At 36.3% G+C, this 27,519-nt stretch overlaps 2 protein-coding genes across 6 annotated transcripts in view; both read left to right on the top strand.

The window, feature by feature from the left end:
• The window catches only part of LOC125653990 (beta-1,3-galactosyltransferase 5-like), a 36,727-nt gene extending 19,645 nt beyond the window's left edge, over positions 1–17,082 (top strand). For 4 of the 5 annotated variants that reach the window (XM_048883694.2, XM_048883691.2, XM_048883693.2 and 1 more), the window contains one exon: positions 12,046–17,082. In XM_048883694.2, the coding sequence (XP_048739651.1) occupies positions 12,046–13,195 (1,150 nt within the window). In that variant the 3' untranslated portion in view covers positions 13,196–17,082. Of the gene's footprint in view, positions 1–6,330; positions 6,471–12,045 lie in introns of those variants that run through there. The other variant, XM_056145422.1, reaches the window with a different exon arrangement.
• LOC125655608 (beta-1,3-galactosyltransferase 1-like) overlaps positions 6,466–27,519 on the top strand; it is a 40,093-nt gene continuing 19,039 nt past the window's right edge. Inside the window, exon 1 of the mRNA XM_056145423.1 lies at positions 6,466–9,848. The gene's annotated coding sequence lies outside the window, so the exon portion shown is untranslated. The remainder of the gene's footprint in view (positions 9,849–27,519) is intronic.

The following is a 27,519-nucleotide window of genomic DNA, read 5'->3' as shown; positions in this document are numbered from 1 at the left end:
CAGTTGTATAGGTTGGATCAATAGTTATTCATTGACACTGGTGGGGAAGGCAATGGAGAGTGTCAGAGGAAGATTTTTTGCAAAGCTTCCTTTTCTGGTGTTATGCCATTATATTTACATTCACCGAATCTGTTCTCTTATATTTCTATTGAAATTGACATTGCTTTCATCTGGGACAATGAATACATGTTTGTTGCAAACTAGTTCGATCCAGTTTTTAGTACCACCTGTCTGTGTAATCATTACCAAATATGGAGCGTCGTCAAGGTCAAAGGGTGCATCTAGGCTGTTCCATTTAGCGTAACGAATGGGTCAACCATATGATACTTTAGTACTTAAATCTAGTTAAAACAATACACATAAATATAAACACTGAAATTCTTTCGTTGTTGTTTCATCGGGTGATGAAGATAGTAATCATTGCAGGAACAATTTTATTTAACCCGTTTACGCGGGTTATGAATTTTTTCTGCAATGCACGACATGACATGACTGCATGTGACAGACGGACGGACGGAAAATAACATACCATATCTCAGCCCTTCAATACTTCATCTTTGACGTCAATTGATAAGAAATTGTCTTCAATAATTACCATGTTAATTGACAATGTTAATTATCATCATTATAATGAATTATCATGATCATGTCACACAAGAATTGAAGTTTAACTTTAAGAAAATGTATTTCCAAATCTGTAAGATTTCACGTCAGTTTTATCAATATCAGGCCCTTGATTTCAGAATATATTTTCTTAATTCAATCGTTCATATTTTACACATAACTACATATAATACTGTTCATTAAGTTCTGGTGATCAAACCTCTAATAGATTTTGTTACCTGTGTAGTTTTTATTCGGATCTTGATTTTGTAATGAGTTTTAGGGTAATTTATCACATAGACGAGATGCTTCAAAAGTCCTTTTTGCAATTTTCTGGGGTCTTTGTACTTGAAGAGGTTTGAACCTGAGATTTGGAGTAATGTCAATATTTTGGGAAGTGTATTTTTGATTTCTACATTGAAGGAGAATTAGGAAATTAAAAAGATAAGAAAAACTGGGGTCGCAATGCTTGTTATTGAGCTATAGTGTTCGAAACATGACCTTTTTGCACTTAAAATTTATTCAATTAAACTTGATTTGTCTGCTGGTGTCAACACAACATAAGTAACACAAATCAATCATTACATAAAATAGATACATAATCATGTCTTCTGTATTGAACCAGTAAATACTTAGTTGCTACATCCTGCTCAGTTGTGCTCAAAAGCCCAGGAGCTAACTTCCTTAATAGGTAGTTAATTTCCCCTTATTGACCTTTAATATTTACAGTTTAACCTTGAAAATAAGAGAAAGAATATTCTATGTAAAGTGCCGAAATTCTTGAAAGTTATTTCACACAAAAGTCGAAGATAAGAATTCAACTCAATCACACGTTTAGGAATGTAATAATTTCAACCCTGATTGCGTTTTAGCCGATACTGTTCACATGTAACCTTAAAATACGCAACTTTCGAGACATCAACTCTTTTGTGATGGAGGTACGTTCAATATTCTGTTGAACGTTTGGGTGGGTACAAGATACATTGTATGTATACACATATTATATTATATTATAGACTAGCTATGTAAGAAGGATAAAAGTTATGAAAGCGTCAGTTTTGTTTATATCAGCCGTTGCTATACATTAAACTGACCATATCAAGAATAATATTTGTTTCAATTAGGCCATTAAATTAAATATGAAATTATTCTTTATTTCTTCTTCTGCTCGAGTAATACTTTAATCAAAGGAAGATGGCGATTATTGATATTTGTTTGAGCTTTTCTATTATCAAATACGCATAAACTTACTAATATTGTGTGTCCCTGCAGTTTGGATGGTTGCATGGTGGCTGATCATCGGCCTTTAGGCAATATATGAAGGCAGCGATAAGCATTTGTACCCACCGCGGGTGGACGAAAGTATTTTTTGCGTCTCACTATGCGTAAGAGTTCCACAAAGGGAAAGAACTATTGGGCAACTCAGAAATTGCGTATTGAATATCCCTGTGGGGACTTGGGTTAGAATAGGTTCTCGGTACACCTGGCTTGTCGTAAGAGGCGACTAAATGGGGGCGGTCCTTCGGATGAGACCACAAAAACCAAGGCCCTGTGTCACAGTCGGTGTGGCACGACAAAGATCCCTCCCTACTCAAAGGCCATAAGCGCCGAGCATAGGCCTAAATTTTGCAGTCCTTCACCGGCTTTAGTGACGTCTCCATATGAATGAAAGATTCTCGAGAGGGACTCTAAACAATATACAATCAATCAAATTTGATATAAATTAAGGTAAAGATCATTGGTGAAACTGTTAGAAATATTTGTTGACTCTGTTATACACAGTTACATTTTATCACTGCTTTTAGTAACAAGACAAAAAAATATTGCACGTGACTCGGGTGGCCGTTATGGTCCGTCGGTCTCGTGTTTTTCATTCAATCCTTTAGAGTGTTGTTTATCTTTGGTTTGTCTACCTGTATATCAGTGTGACTACGGTTGATATCTGCATGAATTTTATTTTTAAAAGACGACAACTCCATTATCTTGACAGAGAAAGCTGTGAGGGGGTGGGGGTGGGTGATCTGCCTCGGAAGTTGTGCTGTTCCCATGTTTGTTCTGTTTCCAAACGTTTAATGTAAACTAAAAGATCTCAAGCAGATGGAGGGAATATGTTAATATTTAAGTTCTTCGCTAACTCTCGCACATCTTCGGTTAACTTTATGTGTAATTATGAAACATTTATGCATCACGTGAGCTTACTTCACACGTGATCAGAAAGAAAATAATGACGTCAGTAAGTTTGACATCGAGTCCAGTTTTCGTATGAAACTAAATTCATTGAGATAAATCTTTCCAATAATGAAAGAAAAAAGTTAGAAATGCTATTAGTTTTGCAAATTTGTTTAATAGTGATGACAGATTCACTCTTATGGATTTGGCCAAATTTTGTATAATTGTAATGTCAATATTCAAAAGATGATAATCCTTCCACTAGCAACCTGACTATTGTAATGTACATATGTTACCTTTGTACTCATTCATTAACTGTTTGTTACGGTTTTATATGTTGGTGTTTCCATGCCTGATGTGAGACCAAAAAGTGAAATACAAGTTTCAAGTTTTAAAAAAAGTCACGTGATCAACAATCGACCTGTTTCAAAAAGGAAGTATACGAACAATACGGATATCATTTAACTATTTTCGCACTATTTTTGCAATTTAAGGAAGTTAAATAAAACATAAAGCTATCCAGGTGTAAAATTGTAGGTAAATTCAAATTCTAAAAAAGGTTTGGGAAGAGCTATACACTTTGAGATGGAAGGATTGTTTAATCAAGAAGCTCTAAATCTGTACGAATTTATCGTTTTTATTTTATATGTAGTCAATATTTATACCCATAGACGTGTATTTCAATTTTGTAATTTATGATGCAAGTAGTGGAAACTTGGAACTAAATCAAATGTTGTAAATTAGACACGTGCATCAATTTACCTGAAATTTTATGTGAAAACCTGATATTTTGGCCATCATTCAAAAATTCGATTTATAACCCCCACTTTTTAAAGTTCCATCTTAAATTTTGAATAACTGCAATTCTTCTAGATTGTTCTTTTGAACTCTCAAATTCTGTATGATATTTTCCCTACTATGACTGCTAAAACGTCATTACTCTTCTTTCAATATGATAGCATTAAACTTTATAAATCTGAATTGTATGAAGACATCAGTATGTAATAATTTAATGTAAATATTGATTTGTATTGATTATGTGTTGTTGACACCGACAGACAATACTAGTTTATGCGAATAAAGCTTGTGTACATATTAAGTGCAAAAAGGGCAAGTTTAACTAAATGCTTATCAATAACGAGTAGAAATAGCGCCAGTTTTTTGGGGGTTTTATTTTTAGTTTTTAATTTTTAAATTTCATAATTCCCTTTCAATGTAGAAATGAAAAAATAATTACCCCCCTCCCCAATGACAATACTACAAAACTCAGGTGCGAACCTCTATAATTAGTTTTGGTTTTTTTTAAAAATTTATATGGTACCGTTATTTGTACAATAATATCTTTCACTATAATTCAGCATAAAACTTGTAAGCATGTGGACCGACATGTGCAAGTGATTTTCTCTTAATATAACACCATTCCGTGGCACCCACTCCAGAATGTGTAGATAGGTTCTCATAATCCCACGTCAATAGTCATCTTGAATTCCTCTTTTGTGTCATAAAGGCATTTATAACACAAAAACAAACACTCAGAAATACTGTATTGCTGCTTAATTGACAGAAAAGTTAAAGCAAAATATCTTACGCTTTTCAGTAAATATATCCATTTTGTTAAGTTTTATCACATGCAATGCATTTTATCTTATAAAATTGCGAGAATATATTCTCAAAACAATGAGGAAAAACGCAACAGACTTCTATCAAATTTGCATGATATTTGAACTACATATCCCTCTGAAGGCCATTTTAGATTCTTTCGGTTTTTATTATTTCAATGGGAAAATGTTTTGCCTTAAACCATTCGACACCCGTTCCTGCAGTTTATTTCACGTCATTATATAAAAGTGTCAGAAAAGCCTTAAGTACCTGGACTATGACATAAATAACATTCCATGCACGAAATTTGAAAGTGGCCAGGGAAATACGGCCTGTCTCGTATCCTGTTGACTTTGCTATGTGTGTTGGATATAGTTAGTCTTTATAGAATAACTTCCTGTACTCACTAAATCATTGTATGCCTGTTTGGATTTTTAAAAAATTAAATCAAGTGTAGAACCTCTAACCACCACTTCCAACACCACTCAGACAGGATTAAATTTAGATATGACTAACCTTGCCTTCAGGGTTAAATTAAGATGTGACTTGATAATAAGGAGCGTCTTCTACATGCCATTCTGTTGCTAGGTAATATGTACAACTATTAGACTGCAAATCACCGGTAACAGATTGTGCAGCCCCCAGGCAAATTAAAGAGGTATATTTTCTTTAACATTCTTTGATGCTAAATTTTAATGTAAAATCAGTTTTGAATATTTATATTTCCAATGTTTTTGCCTTTGATATCTTTACCAATTGTAATGATGACAAATTCTTCATGAATGCAACACAGTTGTTAACTATGCGCGTATGAATCTGAATGAATAGAGCACATATATTTTTAACAGCTGGGGAATCTGACAGAAATTGAAAGTAGAATAGAGGGAATCCGACAGAAATTAAAAGTATAATTGAGGGAGTGATCTGCAACACTTCATGCCGATTTACCGTTCATGAAGTATGCTGGCGCGTAGCGTCGCAGTTCATACCCAATATATTTTCAAAAAATGAACTTTGATTTTAAATGAATGATTATCTAGAAATAGTGCAGCAAAAATATCAAATCCTCTATTAACTGAAAGCTATTGTCTGCATGATTACACATGTACCATCACTAACTGACCAAGGGTACTAATTTACAAATAGTAGCAAAACATGGTAGAAAACAGATAAGATTTTGCTAAACTATATGTCCGTTTAAAGAAAATAGTCCTTCTAAGACTGTATGAAACATGAAAGATTTAGACCTACCTGTCTACTAATGGCAGATTATTTTACAAGCACGTGATATATATATACGCTTAAATTAGCTACCGCCACATAAAACAAGCGGGCCCCTCCCTCTGATAAGTTATTACACTTTATTAAATTGCACGTACATGTTTATCCGTGTAGAGAAATACGAGTAGAGGAATTTCGGTTCTTTCTCTTGATTTCAACTTTAAGAGGCAGGAAGAACTTACTTAAGAGCGGTATTACTCTTGTTGTTTTATTTTTCTCTTCACATCAGAATTTCAACTTCCGCAAAGAAACAAATAAGGCGTGCGTACGTAACAGTGCTTCAATGGTGTATCCGACTGTGGCCATTGTGTAATACACACCACATGCTGACGATGACGGATCAAACGCACCGTGCGCTCACTGTATCTCTTTCACGAACGTCACTGAATACGACTGTTAATGCCTTCTGAGGTTGTGGATATTAACGGACATCTAATTGTCCTAAGGCAACATTTCATCAATTGTTTTGGGGGAATATATCTATCGGTGTGCGTGGACTACCCTCCATCATCTTTTACCTCCCGGTTTTTATTTTTAGATCGTTTGATGTAGCAGGTCGACATGGGACAGCGTGAGTGTGTCTGCTGATCAAAGTATTTTTTGTTTGTTATAGAATGACTTTAAATCTACATCGATGAGAGATGCCCTAGAGTGTTGCGAGTTTTAAGGGACATGACATGTATAGTACGTATGACCGGGATACAATGTGACTGGTGGGGTGTGCCGTAATGGATTTATCTATATTTGGGACTCTGGAGTACATTAAAAGTGCCTACCTTTGGGAGTTTGGATGCTAATCATCAGAGCAGTGAGATGAGGTATCTAATAACCTTAATATATACAATTACATAACTTGAGCATCGTATATCCATTATCTTCATCATCATTAATATTTGAACTACACAAATGTTAAATTACATGGACCGTGTAAGAATTAATTTGACCATCTTATGTTCATTGTATATTTGTATAATAATTTCCTAATTTCTGGGCGGGGTCCTCGGTGTTCGGCTGGGCTGATACAATCTTGGATATCCGTGTTGCGCGTGTATTCCGGTTTACACCAGCGTATCGGTATATTGATTGAGATTCTTGTCCTTCTATGCGACACATTCCCGGCGTGAGCGAACTATAAAAGGTGGACTCATTAGGAGACGGAAACGGTATAGCATACTAGCAAAACCTCCGGACTTTGTCGTGCCCGGAGTTAAATGTCGCACTAATATAATTTATTGTAAAGTCGGGAGGGGGAGAGACTCGACATTAATAATGACATTCATTTAAATGCAAATATATAATACCTTTTTTACATATGCATGTGTAATTTCAGACATGTGCTAAGCATTTTTTGGCTTGTCAAAATGGGAGTTTCAGCCAGAAAGCTTCCTGTTTTTTGTCAGCGTGTTAAAGCTTGGATCTATGGTCTCCTGATAAATGAGGACAGCCTATTGTATGGTTACCTGGAAGACACGTATTATGTGTCAGAAAATGTGAGGAGACAGTCCCCATCCTCCACCCCACCACACCCCACCCCTGTACAAACGTTGATGCCAAGTTCCATGCACTGTCTTACAATGAGATTTCTCTTTTATTTTCTATTCATATCTTTTTTTTTCTACCCATAGATTTTGAAATAGAAGAATTGCAATCTTTTCTATCACCTTCCTGCTTCCACATTTAAACAAATACAGTTGGAAACATTTGCAAGCTACATGTATACTGTTTTATTGCTCTATACATGCTTGGGTTTAATCTATTCTTTCTTCTTTTCTTTTTTAGATATATAAGTTTTTAAAAACAATTTTTAAAAAAACCAACCAGATATTGAATTAGAACATTTGTATCGATCAAAACACAGGACGGCTATGATACATAAATTAACAGTGCTATATAATTCTCTAAGCTGCGGTAACATCTTGTGAAAACTTAACTGGAACATAATGTGAATGCTTGTTTACGGCTGTTTTATTTGGTGCGTATGATAAAGTTAGGCACATTTTTCGGTGACATTTTTGTTGTGTATAATAAACACTGTCTGACATGTTGAATCAATGGGAAAGGCTGATAAAATTCAGGACCTGGAATGCCCATGACTTTAAAGTACAATACTACAACATATATCGTGATATTCGACACGCTGTGTAAACTCTCACGTCATTTAGTACCCATGGAGGGTAGAATTTCTAAATAAAGATATGACGCTGAAATGCAGTGTAATTGTGTGGTACAATTGTTTTAAATGTGTGAACTGTTATATATGACAAAGACTTGAAAGAGTACACAAAACAAACGTAGTCTGAAAGTGAAAGAAGAGTACAGCACTATTTTTCTTAGTTTCAGAAACTTCCGCCTTTTTACATATAAAGTGTTTTGTGATTTTAAAGCTTGATATAGAAACCCCTAAAATATATGGTTACCTCTGTCTTCCCTTTGAACCAACGTGTGCTGTTTAAACATTAATGCAAGCAATCTCTTTTCGATCTTGTCTTTTCGTTTTGTGACTTTGTAAAGGTAATTTCGTTTTCTTACAATTTGAATATTGATAGATTAAAAGCGTCACGAGAAGTGGTGATGACACACGGGAGCCTCCTTAACGAGGTGCATGTCAAGAAGGATCATTTATCATACTTGATCAATCCTCAATGGAACTCTATTGTAAATATGCCGTAGCTTTTATCATATCGCACTACATCATACGAAGCTATGCCATACCATACCATAACGTATTAACCCCGTGGGGATCCGGGTTAGAATGAATCCTCAGTATCTCTTGCTTGTCGTAAGGGGCCACTAAATAGGGATGAGACCGCAAAAACCGAGGCCCCGTGCCACAGCAGGTGTGGCACGATAAAGACCCCTCCCTACTCAAAAGCTGTAAGCGCCGAGCATTTTGCGACCCTTCACCGGCAATGGTGACGTCTCCATAGGAGTGAAAAGTTCTAGAGTGGGACGTTAAGCAATATTCAACCAACCAACCATAGCATACTATGTCATATCATATCACACTTTACTATGCTATGCCTTTCGATATTACACCATACCAACTTATACAAGACCATGTAGAGTTATACAAGTGTTGTAATATGTTTATCTGATTGATAGATTTACGTACAGTGTAGTCCAAGTGTAAGACAGGAAGTATAAAATGTCGTTCTGACTCATTTCACATCCTGAATGAACAAATAGTTTTCAAATCAGCATTTCCACATGTCCTCATTTGTCCAACACTTGATTTGCCGTATGTGTACAACACTTGATTTAATATACTGTATTTGTGCAACCAGGGGGCGCTTTACGCAAGCTTCACGCGCCTTTGAACATGATTCTTGGAAAACATTTGATAATGACTTCAACGAATTCCAGTTATGTTTTTCGATGTAACAATAAATTGTTCAACTGATAGAAGCTGTCGTTGATATTAATTCCTATTATTATTTCCCTATACTTCGAACTATATCCCGTTGGGATCCGGGTTATAATAGGTCCTCAGTACACCTTGCTTGTTGTTAGAGGCGACTAAATTGGGCGGCCCTTCGGAGGAGACCGCAAAAACCGAGACCCCGTGTCACAGCAGGTGTGGCACGATAAAGATCCCTCCCTGCTCAAAGGCCGCAAGCGCCGAGCATAGGCCTACATTTTGCAGCCCTTCAATGGCAATGGTGGCGTCTCCATATGAGTAAAAAATTCTCGAATGGGACGTTAAACAATATGCAATCAATCAATCGGACTATATCATGAAAGAATATAAACCATACACCAGTCAATGAAACGTAGCGTGTGGCATGAAATGGCATAGTTGTATTATATCGCGTCGTATGGTATATTATATGTTGTTTAAGGTATTCCATGTATAATGAAAGGATAATGAACAATTTTGAAGGATTTAAATCAACAGAAAAGTTTATTGCTAAATGATGATGAAAGTGAAGCAGATGAAATTCACATGACTGGTAAATGATTAGAAGCTGACCTTTTTGCACTTAAGACTTTTTGGAAGAGTTGTCTGCCCTTTGTAAAAATAAGAGAAATCTAATTTTCTAAAAATGTGTGTGGTCAATGATTAATTTTATTTCATATTTTCATGAAAAGAAAGTTTATGTAACTTTTTACCAAGAGATAATTATGAAAACATAATTTGTTTTTAAAATATTGTAATAAAACATGCTTTTCCCATATACTTCAATGTTAAATTCTAGGTGAAATAAATCGGGCAGTAAACAAAATTTTGAAAATTTCTATGGTGGATTATTTTTATTTGATGAACCCTTCAAAATGATACCATGATTACAAATATTCCACCATCCATTTATTAAATATGAAATATGGTCATTATACATTGAATACCTTAATGTCATATTGTATCGCGCCGTATGGTATATTATATATTGTTTAATGTCATATTGTATCGCGCCGTATGATATAGTATATGTTGTTTAATGTCATATTGTATCGCGTCGTATGATCACTATTCGTTATCTTCACCTTGCATGGTATAGTATATGTTGTTTAACGTCTCACTCGAGACTTTTTCACTCCTATTAAGCGTATGGTGTAATGTAATATGATAGAAGCCAGTGGCGGATTTAGAGGGTGCGCAGCTCACCCCCCCCCCCCCCTAAAATTTTCAAATTTAAGGTAAATAGCGGTATTTTGTTTCGGAAAATGTAATGAACGATAAAAGAAGCAATAATTTCTTCCACTCCCGGAGAAATAGATAACAAAATCCTTTGAATTTTTGAATTACTTTATTGGGAGAACTTAATTTTTTCCAAAAACTCCTTAAAATTTGGGTCATTTTATTAATTTCACCTTATTAAAATGATAGAAAATAGTACAAATGATTTGATAAGAGAAATATTTCAAGCCCCACAAAATCTATAAAATCCATGAGCTTCTGGGGGCTTCACCCCCTGGACCCCCACCAGAGCTTCGCCCGCCATCCACTGCCTCATAAAGTGGCGCCCCCCGTAACCACAATTCCTAGATCCGCCTCTGGGAGCTACGGCAGTAGAACGGTTTTAATTGTATTTTAAAAGGAAATAAATCGTTTGTGGGATAACGGAAGAGTTGACCGAACTCAAACTCTAATCATTACAGTGCAGAGCTTGGGGTATTTAATAAGCAGAACTCAGACAGACCAAACACATATACGTGTACCAGCTGCACGGAATAACTTTCACAGGGTTTGGCTGCAAAAAAAAATCTTTCTGTTTCCTATTGTTTACAACGGTATGCATCTTTTTCTAGACAAAACAGTTCATTTATTTCTTTTTGCAGGCGTACTTGCTACGTTGCATAAATTGTACGTTTTGTACGCATCATTTCTATTGTTTATATCATGTGATTGAATTGTCACGTGGTGCAGGGCCTATTTTTTAGGCGTAGGCGGAGGTGTAAGAGAAGGTTGCATAACACGATCCCTGGTGAAAAATTGGTACAAAACGTGATTTGTTGTATTCGAAGAATACGTGTTTTTGCTGCCTCGTGTTTTTTGTTTTTTTTGTTTTTTGTTTTGTTTTTTTTTGTTGGTGTTTTTAGTACATAAACCAATGGTAGATGCGGTGTCTTTTAGATATATGTCCAAAAACAATCTAGCCTAGATACGTCTTATTTTATCAGATTTGAGGGTATTCAGGGGGTTCGCCCTGTACCCACGGGGGGCCTCAAGACAGTCCCCAGTCACCCAACCCTTAACTGCTCCCCCATTCCCGTTCATAAATTTCTGATAAATCAGTAGATATATTAAACAATAATTCATAGTTTTGATTGACAGTATACAATCGTACCTTAGGGTAGGTATTTAATATATTGTTTTGTTTACTAGGTAGGTATTTAATATATTGTTTTGCTTACTGGCAAACAGTACAGTGATACACTAGGACAGGTAATAAATCAAGATTCATTGTTTTGTAAACTGGCAAACACAACAACCATATGAATTGATTTGAACGTATTTGATTGTATATAATATATATATATATATATATATATATATATATATATATATATATATATATATATATATATATATATATATATAAGGATCAGAAGCAAGTTCGTACAACTTACATGTACGAGTTCTTCTTATAATCTTATACATGTAACACACAATTGTTATTAAACATAGAATACATAAATGGTAAATGTTCTATTGACAGATAATGGAATATGATATGATCATCAGCCAAATCTTAAAAAAAAAACCAACAACAATCATACATTAGTTAGTTATTAAATATATGGTTTTGTTTACTGGTAAACAATACAATCGTATATCTAGGTTAGGGTCATCTCATTCTGCACCCGACTTTTTCTTGCATTAGATTCACATACACCCAGACACCACTTTTACAAAATAAATATGCTGAACTATTTTTCCTGTTCTTTTTCCAGGAGGTGCAGACCTAGTTTTAGAATTTCTCGAAGATATTGGAAATGTGGGATTCTATTTTCAATCGTGTATGCTGTGATTGAAGTGATAAGGATATTTTTCGTTAAGAATATCACAATCTGTGTGATGCCGCCCCCAGTGACCACCACGCCCCCCACGACGCCGCGACCCCCTAACAACTACTCGTATCCGCTGGATGTGAACTTCATCAAGTTGCTGGAAGACATTGAAGCCAATCGTCCGATTGCTTTCGAACCAATTAATGTGCATGGATTTAACTACATCTCAAATCCGGATAGTATATGCAATGTGAAAAATTTGCGAAAAACAAGGAATCCGTTTTTCCTACTAATTTTGATTAAAAGTTCCAGGCATAATTTTCATCTACGACAAAGTATTAGGTGGAGCACGCGGCATAAACGGTTTAGGAAGTGGAGAAAACGTGTTCGAATAGTGTTCTTGTTGGGATATTCATTCAATGAAACCAACGATGAGATTTCTAAGGAGAGTGCTATTTTCAAAGATATAGTACAAGAAGATTTCTTAGACGCTTACCGAAATTTAACTCACAAGACCATAATGGGATACAGGTGGGCCACAAGGTATTGTCCAGTAGCCACGCATATACTCTATCAGGATGACGACTTCCACTTCAACGTAGAGAACGTGTTTAGTTACCTTCAACAGCATGACGACCCAGACTCCGTGTATCTCGGATATTACATTGAGGACTCGGAGCCGGATAGGCACAATACGAGTAAATATTACGTGTCATTTGAGGTTTATCCTAATCGTTATTATCCGCCTTATTTCCCCGGGGGTGCCTATTTCATCAGTATGCACATTGCTCAGAAGTTTGTGAAGGTTTTTCCGTACGTCAAACATATGGCTATTGATGACGTTTTCCTAGGAATAGTGGCCTACAAGCTGAACATCACGCTGCACAATTCCGATCTGATAGCGTTTAATGGATGTCAGAATTTCACGGATATTATTTCTTGTAGGGGATACTCCAGTGTAGACGAGGTTTTCACAGGTTGGAAAGACTTTATTTCAGGCTTAGGGATTTTCAAAAGTGCATCATTGATGTTTTCCATAGAAGACGCATCTAGCACGGACTCAAAATTACCTTCCAAAATCGTAGGTCACTAATGATTAAGTCGTTACAGCTATTCAGCATTTTTCCTATAACAAACGGATCATGATCCCATCTTCCAAGGTCATTGGAGTCATGACCTTTAGAACGAACGAGGGCGGTATCTGTTCTTTCTTGATTAACGTAACCGGTAGATTATATATTTACAACAAAATCATGAAAATGGTAAGCATTTACAAAATTCCGATATATTATCCTCACCATCGGAGTCTAAAGCTGAATGATAAAGCTATTTTACTTTGAACAACATTTTTGATAACTCGGAATCGACAGCAGTGTGAGTAAAACGTGTCACCCACCCGGAATGACAGATACCGCTTGAGTCGCTGTCCGTCGCTAATGACGCTGCAGACGAGGGTTTCACTGAATCCCGACGCGCTGTACCAACACTGATGCTGCACTGAATCCGGACGAGTTGTGTCATCACTTCACTCGTCTGGGGAGGAACATTAACCGCCAAAGTTAAGATTAAGAATTGATGCTTTATTTTTCATTAGTGGGTACATATTTTTTTTGTTTTTGTTTTTGTGTTTGGTCGTACGATTATTATGTCGATCGATATTTGAATGGCGAGGTTTTGAAAGTAAACTCAATGACCTATTCAAGTATTTAGCAAATTAGTTTCAATGAATTATAATTCTTAACCGTATTTAATAGTCCTGTGACACGTTTGACGCATGAATGGTGAGGTTTTGAAATCAATACCTATGACCTGTCTGCGTTTTCATATTTTTTACACAAATTATTTTATGTATTAGTATGATATCTTTATATGTGAACTGATGAATTACCGGGGAGATTGCCATCATTGATGTTTAAATGGCGAGGTATTTCACCTATGACCCATCTGTATGTTTAGTCAATTGGGGTGGATGATGTTCGAAATGCTGAAAAGAAGTATATTAACTTGAACCGATGTTGGCATATACATGTATTTAACTCATTGTTAAAAGATAATTTCGATGCTTGTCTGGAGAGAACGCTGAACATACATGACAATCTCCCAAAAAAGATAACTTTGGGCAGCTCTAGGCATTTTAGATAGGAGTTTTATAGGTTTAATAATTATTTGCGTGATGTATTTATAAAAGTTAAATGACCTGTGTGTTGTGGTGGCAAAATGTCAAATGTAGCTGTAGTGCAAAATTGGAGAGCGCTGCGAGTACGCATAATAGAAAATAACAGTAACATCCGCACCCTTGTGTTTGATCCGCACCTTGACAGTGGCGGATTTAGACGGGGCGCAGCCGCCCCCCCCCCCCCCCTAAAATTTTCAAATTTAAGGTAAATCGCGGTATCTTGTTTCGGAAAATGTACTAAACGATAGAAAAAGCAATGAATAAATGATAAAATCCTTTGATTTCTTGAATTACTTTATTGAGAGAACCTAATTTTTCCCAAAACCCCCTTAAAGTTTGGGTTATTTTATTAATTTCACCTTATTAAAATGATAGAAAATAGTAGAAATGACTTAATAGGAGAAATATTTCAAGCCCCATAAAATCCAGGAGTTTCCGGGGGCTTCCTGGACCCACAGCCTCATAAAGTGGCAAACACAACAACCATATGAACCACAATTCCTGGATCCGCCCCTGCTTGGTGTTAGTTTCTGAACGTAGTGAAGGATACTCTTTCGGATTTTATCTTATATGAAGCTAGTCTGATTATACATATTATAGATATATGATTACAAGCACTGTAAATTTTATATACGCATGATAATCAGTAATTTTAATTAGTACAGCCTTAAAAAGGTCCTAAAGATGGAGGTCAGTTGCACCATCTGAAGCAAGCGTGATTTATGCTGTATCATCAAAGTCACCATTCCATGCAAGTTTCTTCACTTTAGAATGCAATTTAGGACACTTATGTAACATGCCCAAGTGTACATACGTCGTCATCCACGCATGTGTAAATGGCATCGCTGTCAAAGAAGACCCCCCCCCCCCCCAATACATGTTACATATCTTTCTGAAATATATACAGGTACAGCATTCTTGAATTGAGAATACCTGGATACTCATCTGAAGACTATATATGAGGCATGGTAGATGTTATACAAATACATATAAGTCTAGATGAGGATTGCAAGTTTAGAAATATCACTAAATATTGAGCGATTGTACATGCAGTTTTCCGTATTGTGCAATACAAACAGTATTACAGGCACTCACTAGTAGGTGCAATCAACATTATGCACAAAATTGTAGGATATAATGCTATTCATTTAAAGTATAGGAGGTAGTAACAATAAAAACGTTAGCTTTTAAAAGGTATTTTCCGACTACTAGCCATATGTGGGAAAAGAGGAAATATTGCCCTACAAGAACGTCTGCTTGCTTTTAATCGATGGGATGTACATGTACAGCGTTCAACGAAATCAATGGTCTGAAATTGTGACCGACACAGCTGTGACATCAACATCGTCTCCTCCGCGGGGGTTAGTAAAAGTTCAGATATCAATTAGGTAGTTTCTATGCATAGGTGATATTTATGCAAATTAATCAGAGTCAGTTTTTAAGACAAGGAGTAGATTTAGATGAAGATTTCTTTGAACCATGCGCTTGGTTTTCTTTTCACCCACGTGCAGATTCTACAACACTATATTTATTTTGTGTTGACCTTGGAATAATTAACCCACTACAAAAGGAAGAGATAGAAATGAATTTTCTAACACAAAATTTACCGACTTTAATTCAAGTCAATCAATATCAACAAGAATGTTGATACTGTTTCAGGCAACCCCCTTTTTGGTTGAAAATTATAAACAAATATGTCATTAGCCATATTGGGGTCTTCACTCCCTCTCAGCGCCTCCTTTTTAGGGGAAGGGGCAGAAAGTGTACCAAATTGGGTCGTACTTCCCTCCCCCCTTTGAAAATTTCAGGATCCGCCCCTGGGTTATAATATTGATGAACGAAGTCACGTGTAGTGTGTGTCGCTGAAATTGTTTTAAATATTGAAATGTAGACAAATTCCCAAACTTTTCATCCGTCCAATTTTATGAGTTCAGGTATCGGAGTGAATTCTGCAATATTATTCATTATCGACTTCTTTGCTGCGTACATGTGGGTATGCACTTTTGTGATAGTTTGTTTTTCATACAATGAATTCTAAACCACTTGGAGGGCCTTTTTATACTAAGCTATAATGCTTTAAAATCATTTATGTTAACAAAGCAATAATCCTTAAATTGTGTGAAATACATTTATTAGTATTTAGTGTACACTTGTACATATCAAGACAGTGGCGGATCTAGAGGGGAGTTTTGGAGGCTGCAACCAATCCCTCCCTCCCCCTCCCCCCCCCCCCCCCCCCACCACCACTTTTGTTTGCAAATTTAAAACCAAAAATGGTATCTTTTTGTCATTTGGACTCTTCGCCCCCCCCCCACCCCCTTTTCAAAAGGAGTAGTAGAAACCTGGGTCACACATCCCTTTGAAAGATGTCTGGATCCGCCACTGCATGATATTTATATAAATGAGAGTCTCGACATGCTTGTGATAATCCATATAGATGTGTATGTAAGTACAGAGGCATTTATTTTCACGTGTGGATGATGAATGTATGGAAATGAAGGTTTTTATTTATTGCATTGTTCAATGTATAACTAGAGATGATGTTATTCATGAACTGCGTGTGTGTCGGCGGACATGTTTTGTATGAATGGAAGGCTCATGGGGTGACTAGTCTGCACATTATTATTTGCACATTATTATTTCAGAGAGAGAGAGAGGGTTATGAATTCCATTCGCCCAGTAAGACTACAATGTGTAATCGGACTGTTATGTTGCTTTTTATTATATGTTTTAAGATTTATATTTTTTCATAAAATCATATCTATATTATGCTCAAAGCCTTAGATAAATTCTTTTTTACGGATTTTGAGTTTTAAGAGTCTTATTATACAGGTTTGCAAGATTTAAACTGCAAGGTTATTTAAATTGAAATTGAGGGCATGCTACCCTGTCACTAGATTGAGTGTCGAGAGACAAAGTCAAACTCAGACGACAGACTCAATGGAACTCAGCCGACAGACTCAATCGAACTCAGTCGACAGACTCAATCGAACTCAGCCGACAGACTCAGTCGAACTCAGTAGACAGACTCAATCGAACTCAGTCGACAAATTCAATCGAACTCAGCCGACAGACTCATTCGAACTCAGTCGACAGACTCAGTCAATCTCAGCCGACAGACTCAATCGAACTCAGTCGACAGACTCAGTCAAACTCAGCCGACAGACTCAATCGAACTCAGCCGATAGACTCAGTCAAACTTAGCAGACAGACTCAATCGAACTAAGCAGACAGACTCAGTCAAACTTAGCAGACAGACTCAGTCAATATCAGCCGACAGACTCAATTAAACTCAGCCGACAGACTCAGTCAAACTCAGTCGATATGTTCGGTCAACAGACTCACTCAAACTCAGACTTAGTCAAGCTCAGTTTGGTCGACAAACTCAATCAATCACACTGAGTTACTCGGTCGGCAGACTCAGTTGATAGACTCAATCAACTCATTCTACAGACTCGGTTAAACGCATTGTCCTGTTGACAGAATCAAACTCAGCTCACTCGGTCGACAAACTCAGTCAAATCGACGAAATGTAGCTCAACTCTTGTAAGCAAAAGGAAAAAACAACATGTACAATGTACTTGTAATGATAATCCGGAAGTTTTCCTTCCTGCGAAGTTAAACTTGTCAACTTAACCTTTTCCATCATCCCGGAAAAGTAGGCCATAAATAGCAATCTGTATATGTAGGTTATAAATAACATCTTTGCATGAAGTTTAACATAAAACAGTCTTCAAAATAATGTGGATATCGACAGTCGTTTAGAATAGACAGACTCTGAAGTTGATGACGTGAAAGTGTTCAAAGTCAATGGTGCCTGGTTCTGTTTGATTCAATGCAGGTTTTAGTGATATTTTCTTGCCGTTTTACTGAAAAGTCAGAACGTGTTTAAAGATATAATTTTCTCTTTTCTCGACGGTCGGTTTTAAACAAAACAGACATTATCGTCTGTTTTGACATTCATGTATGCACTTCCGGTGCATGTCGTACATCGTTAATTGTTGATAGAGTAATAATTTTAAAATACCAATAAGAATATTCATGATATATACTGTGTTTTAAAGAAGTAAAGTTTTAATAACAGTATAGAATTTATATCTCATTGTACACGTGTATAACGGTCTGAATACAGGCATATTTTCGGATTTATGCACAGAAGCACCAACTTTCAAAATGTGTCCGCTGTCCTTATAGAACTTACAGTGGATTAGAATGTTAAACAATTTAATAAGGACGAAATTTTAGCAGATTTAGAACACATCAAATAAAGGTTTTTCCATATCTGCAGTAAATATGATAAGTTTATTAAACTAGACCACGCGTTCTGGCATCTTTCAGTTATATTTGTTGATGCATGCTGTTACAATAGGTTGTTTCCCGAGGTCTTCCGAGTTCAAGCACAGAAAATGCTGCATTATGTAAAATGACAGGGGAAGAATTGATTCATTTGGGTGAAAAGAGGGTGGAGAGTCAAGGAAATCGTGCGGACTGCGTAAGGTATAGCATAAATAAGAGAGATGTCGAACGCGTGAGGTATAAGAGACAGGTCAATGAAATTGTGTCGACTGCGAGGCATAAAAAGAGTCAAGGAAATTGTGTTGACAAAAGTCAAGGAAATTGTGTTGACAAAAGTCAAGGAAATTGTGTCGAGCGCAAGGTAGAAAAAGTCAAGGAAATTGTGTCGACCCCAAGGTAGAAAAAGTCAAGGAAATTTTGTCGACCGCAAGTCAAACGTCTTGGAAAATATAAAATTATTATATTTTCTTGAATTTCTTATTCTCATGTACAGATCCAGTGGAAGTTATCTCAGAAGAAGAATCCAGAACCGTTTTCTTTCAACCCCGGAACAATCGATACTTGGACACCTTTTTTTATATTTGAACTGAGGATAATGGCTGTATATACATATTTGCTCAATCAAAACATATCAATGTGACCTTTTCCGATTTGCTATATCTGTAATTACATAAAATGTAACACAATCACATAAATTCAAACTTAGTTTTATCTCATACTGTGTCATCAGATTAATGACAAAAAGAAATATTATCGAGATGGTGGTGGAAATCTGAATTAGTCCGACCCCCTTCCCCTTCCCTTTTCAATTCGTCTCCCCAATGATAAATACTTTCCGACGCCCCCGTAATTCCATATGTTGGAGAACATAAATAATGCATTAACTCAAATCACTATAAAACTTTTACATATACACGAATAGTCAATGTACATTGAATATCTTACGGACATGTACAATGCAATTACCACCCCCCACCCCCATCCGCCTAAATGTCGCTTATGTCATCTTTGTTTTCTATCTATTCTTTTCTATTCTAAAGAAAGCTACAATTATCTTTCTCTTTCCCTTTGTTGCAAAATCTCAATTTAAAATTGGCCACCGCTGATAAGAGCGCCCAGCAAGGAATCAATATCGGATGTAAAAATAAAAACAGATAGTTAAAATACCACATTTCGAAAAACGGAAGTAATATGATTGTGATGTAGAGTGAAGATGGAACTATTTATTCGATACAATCGTAACTTCTCGGCTCTTTCCGTAACCGCGTGATCCGATTGGATTCGTTATTGTGCCAACACCTATACCATGACACGTGTTCGGGACATCCGTTGATGAGGTCATTCGAAAGACCCGTGATTTTTACTTTTAGTGCCCGACGCTTGGCGAACTAGCACTTCAAGCAGTGCTACCTATCATAAACGTCTTAGTTTTCAAGCGGCGCTAGAAATTCAAAATCGAATCCTCAACCTCGCGGTTACGAAACGAGAACTGTAACAACTGTACCATTTCGATACAACATCATCCCCTGGGGATCCGGATTAGAATAGGTCATCTGTGCCTCTTGCTTGCCGTAAGAAGCGACTAAATGCCCTTCGGACGAGACCGCAAAAAACCGAGGCCCCGTGTTACAACAAGGGTAGCACGATAAAGATCCTTCCCTGCTCGAAGGCTGTAAATGCCGAGCATAGGCCTAGATTATGCAGCCCTTCACCAGCAATGGTGACGTCTCCATATTGAAAAACTTCTCAAGCGGGAAGTTAAACAAGATACAATCAATCAATCAATCAATACAACCTCGTGAATATCTGTTTTGTCTTTCAGAGTGTTGATTGACTATAGGAATTCTGCATGTATAATGTATGATGTACATGGTATTTTGTTATACCCCTATAAAACAGTTCCTATATAACTCCTTACGAAAAAAAGTTCAACATTTCGACTGTTCAGGCGACTGTTGAACCGGGAACTGTTAAAAAAGACTGTTGACCGATGACGTCATATGGCGCTAACTCGAGTTATCTTTTCGTGTCGTTTGGATAAAGAGAAATGGCGAATGCACATTTTGCAACAGTTCCTGAAAGGAAGATGAAATTTCAAATTTGGAACAACAAGAATAAAAAAAAAATATTTGTTCATCTTTTTTTTTAGAATCAATTGTATTAAAATGAAGTTTAGGCCTACTTATTTCTATTTTATTCTTGTTTTTATACGCAAGTCACGTGATTCTTGGTCTACTGATTTGTTTACGTAATGGTGAGGTTCACTGATATGACTGGTGATGAAATACGGAATTTATCAGATAAAAAGCAGAACAGAAACACGAAAAATATGATTATGAATTAGGATATTGGGTATGTTTTATTTAAACTAGTGGAATCCGTGATAAATGTACGCAACCACACTGTCCCGTTCAAAGTCGACAAACCATGTGGATCTAGTAAAATAACCTAACAAATGAAGGTGTATAACAAAACAGTTATTGACTGGGTCCTCGGACAACAGCTGTTTTGTTGGACCCTCGAACAGACTTGTTGCCCTCAGCCTACGGCTTCGGGCAACACATCCATTCTTGGGTCCAACAAAACAGCTGTTGTCCTCGAGCCCAGTCAATAACTGTATACTGTTGTATATCATTTCCAGACAGTTCATAACATAATGGGGTTTTAATACCTGTAACGTTTATCCATGGATATGATTTATACCTGCAGTAAAACAATATACGATCGTGTGGGACGACGTCAAATTTGATATTTTATTGGCAGATGATAATGGATCCGAAACCATAAACTGATCTCTGTTTGTGAAGTACGGTTTTACTTTATAAAAATTTATGAGCTACGTGTCTCAAACAGGCGTTAAAATATTTGATTTTATCATGATGACTTTCTTAAAAATAATGAACTAAAAAATGCACATGGACACGCCCAATACTCTGTTGAAACTGATTTGTTTGTTTTTTTGTGGACGCATTTAACTGAATTCTAATTATACACTGAACGGCTGGTTGAATTCATCCAAGTATTTTCTGACATTGTGTACGTGATTCAATTGATTTTTTGAATAAATGAAATTAATCGCAGAAAATGAATCAGCCGGAAACCATGTGAAGCGATACTAGAAATGAAATATGACTTAATTCATCTACAACATTAAGATTTACCAGTCCTCTTTTCAGTAATACTTCTTCTGAATTCTGAACCACACATTTCTTATTTAGCTTTGATCAGAAGCAAAGTCACCGCTAAATGTTTGGCGTTAATGGTTCTTTTGAAAGTTTTTTATTTCTGTTTAATGTCTCGCGATCAAATTGGTTATGAAAGAAATAGACTTTGCCAATAATATTACGGGAATCTTTATTTAAAAATACTTTGGTTTTATCTATTTTGTTTACAGCAAGTTCGTTTAAAGCAATTCAGTATTAAAGAACAAAATCAGTTAGAACTCCGATCAAATGAAACGAGCACGGTCACATTTAATAATCACCGAAATCAACACGCGAAAATCGTTTTACTGTTTTCCTTTTAATCTATTTTTTAAAAGCACGAGTGTGGGATTTTTATAGTAGCTTGCTATTCGATATCTTATAATAAAGAGTATGTGACAATTTCATCTCTATATCAATTATTCAACAATGTAAAAATATCGCATGTCTTGTAGGGTATGATATGAAATTGTCACTCCGCGATAAAAATCATTATTGACCGATACTTATTTTTGGAAATTGTTGATGATTTTTTTTTCATTTGAAATAAGACTATACATGTATATGAAAAAATGCAGAGGTCCTTTTATAATCAGTATTGACGTCACAGCAGCACTGATAAATCGAATGGCAGTACCCGTCTAAACCTCCACAGGTAACACTCACTGTCCCGTACACCTGTAAACATCACCGACAGCATTCACTGTCATCTCTTAACCCTCCCGCTGTTTGGTTATTCAGATAATGGCACATATGAGTACTTTTACAATAAAGTTACCAATCACGTCATTAAAACTAAATATATAAGTTGATACATGTACATAAAACGAGCATATATGAATTAAGATAAGATAGGTTACCAACATTATCTAGAATTTTTGACCCGAGAATAAGCATGAAAGGGTCCTCATGCTACTCATCAAGGATATACTTGTATCTTAGTAAAACTTTCAAAATTGAAAAAAAAAGAAAAGTAAAAATGGATTTATATAATACATGTAATTATGGTAAACAATTAATATTATAAGAATTCATTATCAGCCACAGATCGACCTGGTGTATGTCAACAAGTGCTTTTTATTTTTTATTTTTTTACTTTTTTTTTTACATTGAATATTTTTTACTTCCTTTTTGTATTGAAACTTAGGGATGAATTCAATGTCATCCGGAAGTGAGTTCTAATCCTTAATACCACTGTAATAAAAAAATATCTGACTCAGGTTTTGCAACTCTGGGAGCAAAAAAAAAAACAAAAAAAAACAACAACAAAAAACAAAAAAAAAACACACACACATACAACAAAACAATAACAAATAAAAATTGAAATAAAAAATAGTTTGCTAGATCTTGTTGTTCCTGTGGAATGTTGAGAAAAAAATGTCTGAAAGATAAGAAGAGCCATTGTGAAAAAGGAAATAATGACTGAAACGAAGATTCTTACTACATTTAAAAAATTCAACTTAATTCTTTTGCATTTTCCAAAAGTAATTTTATTTCATGGATGATTTACATTAAAACTAAGCATGATTACTTTGTACTGGGGCATTTGTACTCTTGTTTTCATTTCTTCGTCAAACCTTTAGACAAACTAAAGCAAGCATAGTCAAAATGACAAAGAATTAAACCAGTGCATAGAAGTTTTCTTGACGAAACGATAAGCAATTTTTGCATCTAAAAAGAAATTAGAGTCGTTGATTTGTCTTTTTAATAACATTATCAATTATTGTTTTTCCACTATAAATATTTTGTTTCGATTCTGATTCCATTCCAACATATTGAAAATGGATCTGGTTTAAATTTTTGGAGCTTTCTTCTAAAACCAAATAATATGCTTTCATTTTACCTATATGTAGAAATAGCTTAATAAGCTCTGATAATATTCTAATATCTTCAAAGTTTGTTGGAGATCATATCTGGATCTTTGAGAGAGAAAAGAATAGCAGTACCATCAACATACAGTAAAGACTGTGCATCTTGATCAACACATGCTTGTAAGTCATTGACACCTATCAAAAATAAATGAGGTCAAAGTAAACTTCCTTGGGGTATACCACAGGAGACGTCACATACCTTTGAATTTGTATTATTTTAAACATTTAACTATTTGTTTTCTATTATACAAATATGATTTTAACCAGTCGATGGATTTGACACCAATAACAGAGGTGGGTTTTTTCTTTTGGCATGGAATATGGTGGTTAACTGTATCAAAAGGGTTGGTAGATCAAGTAAACTCGTCCCTGCAAAAAGACTTCTTTTTTTTTTATATAACAATCTGTTTTAAAATGATTAAGACGACTATCTGTTGAATTTTTTTTTGAAACCATATTGAAATTCATGCAAAATAGCGTTTCCTGTCAAATAATGTTCCATTGTGTACTACAGGTTTTTGCAGGATTTTGGAAACAATACGTGGAATACTAATTGGTCTATGATTTTCTGGGCTTCCGGTAATCTATGACCCCTTTTCGTAAATATAGGCTTGGCTCTGACAATATTTAACTCTTCTGGAAGAATGCCTTCATAAATATGAGATATATTTACCGGAAAAGTGATTGGAACTTTGATGATAGGTGCTGCATCTCTCAAATGTGGTATATACCATCTAGGCCATTTCACCCCTATAGATAACACTTGTGACCTCACTATGCCCTTAAACTCTTACAAGCAGTACTTTGCACCCATCTCACCCCACAGGTGGGGGTCGCCCTCTGTATATTTCTAAATCCCACACGCATTTACCACCCTTTGTACATTTTTAAACCCCCAATAACACTTACCACCCTCTGTATATTTCTAAACTGTAACAAGTAGCATTTCTGCCCTCTCTACAATTCTAATTCCTACAGATAGAACTTACCGTCCTCTCAACACCTTCTGCACACCTTTATTTAAAACCTCCACAGATACATTTGTAGAAATGACCGCCATCTCAACACCTTCAGTACATCATCTCAACACCTTCAGTACATCATCTCAACACCTTCAGTACATCATCTCAACACCTTCAGTACATCATCTCAACACCTTCAGTACATCATCTCAACACCTTCAGTACATCATCTCAACACCTTCAGTACATCATCTCAACACCTTCAGTACACCATCTCAACACCTTCAGTACATCATCTCAACACCTTCAGTACATCATCTCAACACCTTCAGTACATCATCTCAACACCTTCAGTACACCTTTATTTAAAAACCTCCACAGGGAGCACACACTGTGCTGTGTACCCCAAACCCCATCACAGGTAGCAAGTCCCACCCCCTTTACACCTCTGCACCACCTAACCCACACAACAGGTAGCAAATACCCCTTCTTTACACTTGTATACATCTTAACCCCACCACAGGTAGCAAATACCACCCTCTTTACATATGTATACACCTTAACCCCACCACAGGTAGAAAACACCTCCCTCTATTCATATATATACCCCTAACCCTCACCACAGGTAGACAACACATTCCTCTATACATATATATACCCCTAACCCTCACCACAGGTAGAAAATACATCCCTCTATACATATCTATACCCCTAACCCTCACCACAGGTAGAAAACACCTCCCTCTATACATATCTATACCCCTAACCCTCACCACAGGTAGAAAACACCTCCCTCTATTCATATCTACCACAGGTAGAAAACACCTCCCTCTATACATAGCTATACCCCTAACCCTCACCACAGGTAGACAACACCTCCCTCTATACGTAGCTATACCCCTAACCCTCACCACAGGTAGAAAACACCTCCCTCTGTACATGTATATACCCCTAACCCTCACCACAGGTAGAAAACACCTCCCTCTATACATATATATACCCTAACCCTCACCACAGGTAGAACACACATCCCTCTATACATAGTTATACCCCTTAATCCCAACATAAGGTATTACCCTTGTACCCCTAACCCCCATTACAGGTGGCAAGTACCGCCCTCTTTATACCTCTATACCCCTAACCCCCACCACAGGTAGCAAGTACCCACTCTTTACACCTCTATACCCCTAACCCCCACCACAGGTAGCAAGTACCCACTCTTTACACCTATATACCACTAACCCCCACCACAGGTAGCAAGTACCCACTCTTTACACCTCTATACCCCTAACCCCCACCACAGGTAGCAAGTACTCACTCTTTACACCTCTATACCCCTTAACCCCACCACAGGTAGCAAGTACTCACTCTTTACACCTCTATACCCCCTAAACCCCCAAAAGTTCAATGTAGCACTTAATGCCCTCTGTATATATGTTCACTTCCATATTCATTATTGACCACTGTGTATGTTTATTACTTTTCAAAGATAAGATTCAATAATGATATCCATAAAGCAAAGTTTATAGACGTACTGCAATAATGATATCCATAAAGCAAAGCTTATAGACGTACTGTAATAATGATATCCATAAAGCAAAGCTTTTGTATTTATTGTGGACGAGTATGCCGCGGCTCTTACACGGAATGAACATCAAATATCATCAATCATATCGATTGCATAGGCGTAGCTTGGGTTCGAATATTACCGAGGCAGGGGGTCTGGGGGGGCTGCGCCCCCCAGGAGCTATCGACATTTTAACAACGTAAAAGGTGGGTTTTTTTTTTTTTTTTTTACCGAGGCAGCTGCCTCGGTTGCCTCAATGGAAGCTACGCCACTGGATTACACATCAAAATCACCAATATCGATTACACATCAAGAATCACTAATGCCTGTTTATTTTCCCTTCGAAGAAAAAAATACGTGAAGTATGAAAAGTCGTCGCCTAGAAAGTTTTCTCTGGAGTGATATGCCATGCATTATTCAATGACCTGTGGTCTGTGCTTCTAGCGATGTAAAACAACGAAATTTAAATCATTGGAAAAGTTAGTGATGTTTAACCAAGGATGTGAATTATTTATTACAAGGAGTGATGGCATTGTAAATTATGACCATTACAAGTTGAAAAGTTTATTTTCTATATTCATTTACTGTTCGATTTCGTTTCCAATGTTTTTGTTTTTTGATGTTCTTTAGATATATAAATTGTAATGATTTTTCTTCAAGACCAGGGGCCTCCGTGGCCGAGTGGTTAGACCATCGCGCTCGCGCCGGTAACTGAGACAGTTTCCCAGTTTACTTTCGGAAGGTCGGTGGTCTCTTCCCAGGTATCTCTCTTCCACCAATAAAAACTAGGTGCCACCAGATAATGAAAAATTGTTGAGTGTGGCGGAAAACATCAATCAATCAATCTTCAAGAACACACCGCAGTTGTAACAATGCGCGTGTGAATACAGAACTACTTTACAAATTTAGTATGTTTATTTGAACGGCTGAGAATTCCAACTAAAATGAAAATACAATGTAATTACATGTATAAGAAATAGATTTTATGAAAATTAACGTTAGTATTGCTCACGTGATAAAATCCGATAATAACCGAAAGGCTCAGATTTGATCACGTGCATGATAAAGCTATGGGTATTTCTTTCATTAATGTTTTTTAACGTATTTCGCATCCAAATATATTTCGGAAATATACATCTTTACATAATTATATCATTCAAGATTGTATCTAAGGTTTTTGGTCCCTGAGTATGAAAACCTGAAGATTATTTATGCAAATCAAATCCTTTGTTATTTCCATCGTTTGATGGATTACAGAATCAAAAAAAATGGAGACCTCTGCCTTAAATTCAACCTATTTTACATGTGAAATCAGCTTGCAGAAGTTTGACGTTGGTGTTTC

This window comes from Ostrea edulis, chromosome 7, assembly GCF_947568905.1.
Source record: "Ostrea edulis chromosome 7, xbOstEdul1.1, whole genome shotgun sequence".
NCBI classification, from domain to species: Eukaryota; Metazoa; Mollusca; class Bivalvia; order Ostreida; family Ostreidae; genus Ostrea; species Ostrea edulis.
Note: the sequence above shows the minus strand (reverse complement) of the source record. Positions and strands in the feature narration are given on the sequence as shown.